This window comes from Hordeum vulgare, chromosome 2H (assembly GCF_904849725.1).
Source record: "Hordeum vulgare subsp. vulgare chromosome 2H, MorexV3_pseudomolecules_assembly, whole genome shotgun sequence".
In the NCBI taxonomy this organism is placed as follows: Eukaryota; Viridiplantae; Streptophyta; class Magnoliopsida; order Poales; family Poaceae; genus Hordeum; species Hordeum vulgare.
The window spans coordinates 631550283-631556282 of NC_058519.1; the positions used below are offsets into that span (position 1 = coordinate 631550283).

The 6000-nt window shown below is 46.5% G+C and overlaps 1 protein-coding gene across 1 annotated transcript; it reads left to right on the plus strand.

Annotated features, from left to right (window-relative positions):
- The first annotated feature begins 1052 nt into the window (after window positions 1-1052).
- LOC123431014 (proline-rich receptor-like protein kinase PERK9) lies at window positions 1053-1619 on the plus strand. Its single transcript, XM_045114833.1, has one exon. It carries the CDS (start codon window positions 1053-1055, stop codon window positions 1617-1619), a length of 567 nt encoding a protein of 188 aa, XP_044970768.1.
- Window positions 1620-6000: the final 4381 nt, after the last annotated feature.

Genomic DNA, 6000 nt, shown 5'->3' on the forward strand with positions numbered 1-6000 from the left:
ATGGTGTCCCTTGTTCTATTTACTTGTTTGTTGTGAATATTTTCTATTTCTTCCATCTTATCGTTTTTTTGTCCCATTTTCCTACCGAAGTGCTGCCGAAATTTTCCGTGAATTCTTGCTTCTTTCTCATATCATTCCTCATCTCTTTGCAACCTTCAAGGATCGTTGGTTTCACTCGTTTGTCAAAGAAGCGACTAAGTTTTTACCTCTTGTTCTTTCTCATCCTCTCCCCTTTCATTCTTGGATCTCGGGGCGAAATCCTCTTGTAGTGTAGGAGACTTGTGAAAGCCCGATGCCGACGTCCCACAAGATTCCCCTTTTCTTTCCGTTTTCGTCGCGTGTCTATTTACTTTCATCATTGCATCATGCGCATCATATTCATTGCATCGGCATCCCGTTGCCGCCCGTTTTCAAAACTTGCATTCGTTAGTAGTTGTCGGTTCTCGTCGTTGTCTGTTCTGAGTCCGACCGCCCTCGCACGCGCCCGCGGCACCGTCGAAACCCTGTTTTAAAAGTGTGCGTAAAAACTTTCTCTGATCAGGTTGATATTTCACGTGCGGTCTTATTTTAATATGGCTAGGCCGCCTGTCGAGTTTCGTCGCGATCGGAGTCCGTCTAGTACCCGAACGGTCGACCGTAGCGGCACCGTATTCGGTCTACCGTCGGACGTGTTCCGGTGTTTTAAATTGTGTTGCCGCGCCGCCCGTTCTCCCTCTCGTCTCCGGATATCCCCTCTACACGGCCGCGTACCCATTTCCGCGTTCGGATTCGTCCGAATCCGACCGCACGGTTGGATCCGGAACGAAATTCCGCGTAACCTAGCCCCCCCCCATTTGTCTATAAATAGACCCTCCTATTATTTTGGGACAGCGTACCACCCTCTACCTCGGGATCCGCACCAAACCCTAATTCCCCCACTCTCTCTCCCCTGTCTCCCACCTCCAGCCGTCGGGCCCGCCCGAGCCCGGGTCAGGCCCGCTGAAGCCCATCGGGGCCCGAGGCAAACCCTAGCCGAGCCCCCATGGATCTCCCTGCCCGAGCAACGCCTCCCCATGGCTATCCCCGCGCCAGCAGCCAGCGGCCAGCCCCGTAGCTGCCCCGCCGGCTTCCTCCTCCCTCGCCGGTACCCCGCCCCCGCCGAAGTGGCCTGCATCGCCAGCCCCGCCGCCATGGCCGTCCTCCTGCCCGAGCTCCTCCCGTCGGGGTCCCTAACCTGCAGAAGTTCGCCGCCGCCGATCTCCTTCTCCGGCCGCCGCCAACCGCCGCCACCACCGGGAACGGAACCCTGGTGGCCGGATCTAACCCCGCCGCCGGTTCCTCGCCTCCCTCCGCGTCTTCCCCCGCTCCGGCTGCAGCAGCAACCGCCGGCAGTCGCGAGGGCCTCGTCCCGTGCGGTAGGACGAGGGGCTCGACCCGTTGACCGAGCCAGTGCCCAGCTCCAGCGCCGCCTGGGCCGCTCCCCGCATGGGCGACGTGGGCCAGCTTCGCCAGGCCTCGCCCCGGCCCAGATACGTCCCAGCGCCTCGAGGCAGCTCCTCCGGCCCAGCTCCTCCTCCCACCAGACCGGGCCAGGCCCGAAGGTGAGAGTCCCCTGGCCCCTTTGTTGCGCCCCAACATAGTTTAGCTATTTCGCGCTCGTTGCGAGTAGGCCCAGCTGGGGTAGAAGTCGGCCCGATAGGTTTTTCTTAGATTTTTTTGGATTAGGTAAATTCCAGAAATATACGTATATTATATCGTTCGTAGTTTTTAATCCGTAAGTGGGATCGCGATGAGTAGTATATGGTTTTGGCGTAGGTTTTCGCGTAGAATCCGTTTTAGCCACTTGCATAATTATTTGACGTTGTTTGACGTGTCGAATGCATAAATTAACGTGCTGTCCTATTATGTTTGCGTCCCGTATTATTTTTTCGCGCGTGCCCGGACTGCCCGTATACCGTAGATTAAATGTCCATGTTTTAGGGACCATTATTCCATGTTTTTAGAGCGGTCATAGGTATTTTTGCATGTATGGATTGCCGGTAGTTTATTTTCCCGTGTATTGGTTATTTTCTCGCATTTTCGTGTGGGAATATTTTCTTGTTGCAACCCAACATATTTTATATGTTTTCGGGGTAGAAAAATCCATGGGATTTTTCTGTGCAATTAGTTTTAGTTTTTGAGTAAGTTAGTTCGCGCGATATTTTGCCGTGATGCCCTTTTGTTTAATTCGTAGGATTTATTCCGTTCTTCGTTTGACGGAGTTGTCAACTAGAGAGTTGATCTTGGGTGTTTAGACTAGCCCCTGGTATTTTTAGTTGCAATAGAGATGCGTGTTTAGGTGTGGTTTGCTTGCTCTCAAGTTGCTAGAAATAGTGCTGATTTGGAGGAGCTGAAATATTTCTAAGTCTGAAATCTGTTATATTTTGTTGTTGTCTTGTCTTGCTTGCATTTGGTGATCTGTAGCTCTTTTGAGGTTGGTCCAATGGAGTTAGTTGTACCCCTTGTGTTTCTCCAGCATGTTGTATATTTTATGCCATTTGAAGTCCTGTAGCTATAGGTTTTGCTGCTGTCAATATGGCTTCAGTTCGAAAACTGCACTTTCACGAGGTGTAGTGTGTGGGAAGCCATTTTGTGTCTTCTTCCCTAGTGATCCATGATGCCATGCTAGTTTTTGTTAGATGTTTGTAGTAGTGCTTCTTGCCCTCTTTCGTGACATGCCTTGCTTGAGTTTATCGGAGTTGTCTAGCCGTAGTTGTGGGGCGTAGAAAATGCTATGTGACTGATTTGGTAGATTGTAGTCAGTTCTTGTTTTGCTCGTAGTTTTTGAACCGTAGCTCCGTTTTGATCGTGTCCTACATGAAACATGCTTAGAATCTCGTGTAGTTTCATTTTCTCTTGCTGGTTGCATGTGTTGAAGTGCTCGTAGCCACCGTTGCACACATATTGCATTCATGACATCATATCTGGCGGTGCTTGTAACTTTTGATCCGTAGCTCCGTTGGAGATGTTCTGTATGTGTAGATTGCTTGAAATGACGCGTAGAATCACGTGAACCTATTTGTTTTGCTGTTTAACAACTAATTAAATGTTTTAGTTCAGATCTGGACAGAATTGTAAATTAACATGTGAGGTCGTCTCGGAGGTGCTATATGTCATTTCCGACCTCATTTAAAATGCCTAGATAGGTAGTTTAATTGTGCTTCACCTCTTGCCATGTTTAATCACATTTAATATTGCCGTGTATCAACTCGGGATAGAACTAAATAATTAACGTGGAGTTTCGTCAATATGCAACTCGTTGCATATTAAACTTCACTTAATGTGTAGTGTCTGTTTGTGTGAATTGCCATGCCGTGACTTGCATGTATTCCGCTGCTCATGCATCATATGTGTTGTGCATCGTGTGGTGAATCTCGTGTGTTGATTCTTGTTTCCGGTTTGCCTCGTCTCGATAGAGTTCCCCAAGCGTGTCGGATTGTGAGGACCCGTTCGACTACATCGGTTCGTCTGCTTCACGGAGTCATTCTTCTTCCAAGCGGGATCTCACGCAAGATGACCATTTCCCCAGATACCATTACTATCATTGCCAAGCTAGTTATTTCGATGCTATCGATTATGTCTCGTTGCCTACCACATGTTTAATATCAGCCTCTCAACAATGCCATGAAAACCTTCTACCTGTTCGACCTAGCAAACCACTGATTGGCTATGTTACTGCTTGCTTAACCCTGTGTTAGCCTTGCTAGTTGCAGGTGCAGTTGCTTCCATGTGAAAGCATGGGTTCCTTGTCATATCACCATATTTAAATGCTATTTAATTTAATGCACCTATATACTTGATAAAAGGTGGAAGGCTCGGCCTTTCTAGCCTGGTGTTTTGTTCCACCTTTGCCCCCTTAGTTTCGGCTACCGGTGTTATGTTCCATAAACGAGCGCTCCTAACACGATTGGGGTTGTTATGGGGACCCCCTTGATAATTCGTTTTAGATTAAAGCTGGTCTGGCAAGGCCCAACATTGGTACTACATTTGCCTAATCACCTAATAAATTGCATAGGGACTTTCCGGACCCTGAGGATAATTTGATCAACCCCCGGGCCAGTGCTCCTCATGAGTGTTGGTCCAAAACAGAGCACTGTGCGGGGCCACCGCGAGGAAACTCGAGGTTTGGCACTCGTGCGCGTAGCTTATCCGTCGTGTCCTGAGAACGAGATACGCGGCTCCTATCGGGATCGTCGACACGCCGTGCGGCCTTGCTGGATTAGTTTTAACTTTGACGGAATATCTTGTGCATCGGGATTCCGGTGATGCTTTGGGTAATCCCAGAGTTGAGGTTTTCCACTAGGGAATCCGACGAAATCGCGAGCTTCGTGGTCGAGGATTTCTATGCGGCTTGTGGTAATTTGTGATGGACTAGTTGGAGCACCCCTGCAGGGTTAAATCTTTCGGAAAGCCGTGCCCGTGGTTATGTGGCAACGTGGAAGCTTTGTTTAACACTGGTTCTAGATAACTTAAAGTTAACTTAATTAAAATATGCCAACTGTGTGCGTAACCGTGACTGTCTCTTTTGTGAGTTCTTTCTCCGATCGAGGACACGGTGGGGTTATGTCTGACGTAGGTAGGTGTTCAGGATCATTCACTTGATCATCAGTAGCTCACGTCCGTTATGCGTAGATCTCCCCCCTCTTATTTTCTTGTACTCGTAAGTTTAGCCACCAAAGATATGCTTAGCCGCTGCTGCAACCTCACCACTTAACCTCACCTCACCCATTAAGCTTTGCTAGTCTTGATACCTTTGGAAATGAGATTGCTGAGTCCCCTGTGGCTCATAGATTACTACAACACCAGTTGCAGGTACAGGTAGAGGTTACTTCACGCGAGCGCGTTGATTGTTCATTTGGAGTTTCTTCTTCTTCTTCTTCTTCATCATCGATCTAGGATGGGTTCCAGGCCGGCAGCCTGGGATAGCAAGGATGACGTCGTTCTTCTTTTGTCGTTTGTTTTCGTCCGTAGTCGGACCCTGCTCTTACTCTTGATGATTATGTAATGTACTGATGTGACTCTGATGTAGCTTGTGGCGAGTGTAAGCCAACTCTATATATATCTCTTCTTTTCAGTACATGTACTTGTAACAATATCCATTCTTGCGACACGACGAGATGCGCTTCTATCCCTGACGAGGCCCTCATGCCAAATTGAGGATAGGGTCGCATCTTGGGCATGACAGCTATGGTTGCAGTGGACTGAGTGGATATGGATCGGGTGGGGAGAGGGGGGAGTGGGTGAGATGGTGATCTTTTTTTTTCTATAACAGAGTTTGGGAGTGGGTGAGGTTGTGAGTGAGTGCAACTGCTTTTTTTTAGGGGAAGTGCGGCTGTTACAGAGTAGCATTTATCTTCTAAAAAATATATATTTTTAGCAATTTGGTTATTTTGTGTAGGGCATGTCCGAATCACTTGCATGGGTGAGGTTTTTGTTATCACCGCGGCTATCAAATATCTATAATTTAATTTAATTTAATTTAATTTAATTTCTATAAAATCATTTTTATATAAAACATTTATAAAATTGATAAAAATATATTAGATATATTTAATTTCTATAATCATATATAGGTCATCTTGTGGTCTGTGGATGATAAATTTTATGGAGTACTTCACTGGAAATGATTTGTCTGACACTCCTATGCAGGTAAATTTTATGTAATACTTATTCTATGTTATATCATTATTTAACTCTTATTTTTTACTTTAATAGGATCATATGGCAGATTTTAGAACAAAACTAGCTGTCATTTTATTGGACTCAGAATTGAATGATGATAATATAAGAAATCGAGACATGGAAGATGACGAAAACAATATAGATCCCAAGGATTGTATGATTTTGGATGGACCCCCTTAGAATCTCAAAACAACAAATACATCATTAGATGTTGAGCTCATCTCACAGTCATATATCCTTTCACCGTCTGTCAACCCAACAAACGATGACTTAATAGACGAATTGTGCTTGTTCATCAGT

Bases quoted from the DNA above. Each gene is read 5' to 3' on its own strand.
- LOC123431014 (XM_045114833.1), top strand. From the start codon at position 1,053: ATGGCTATCCCCGCGCCAGCAGCCAGCGGCCAGCCCCGTAGCTGCCCC.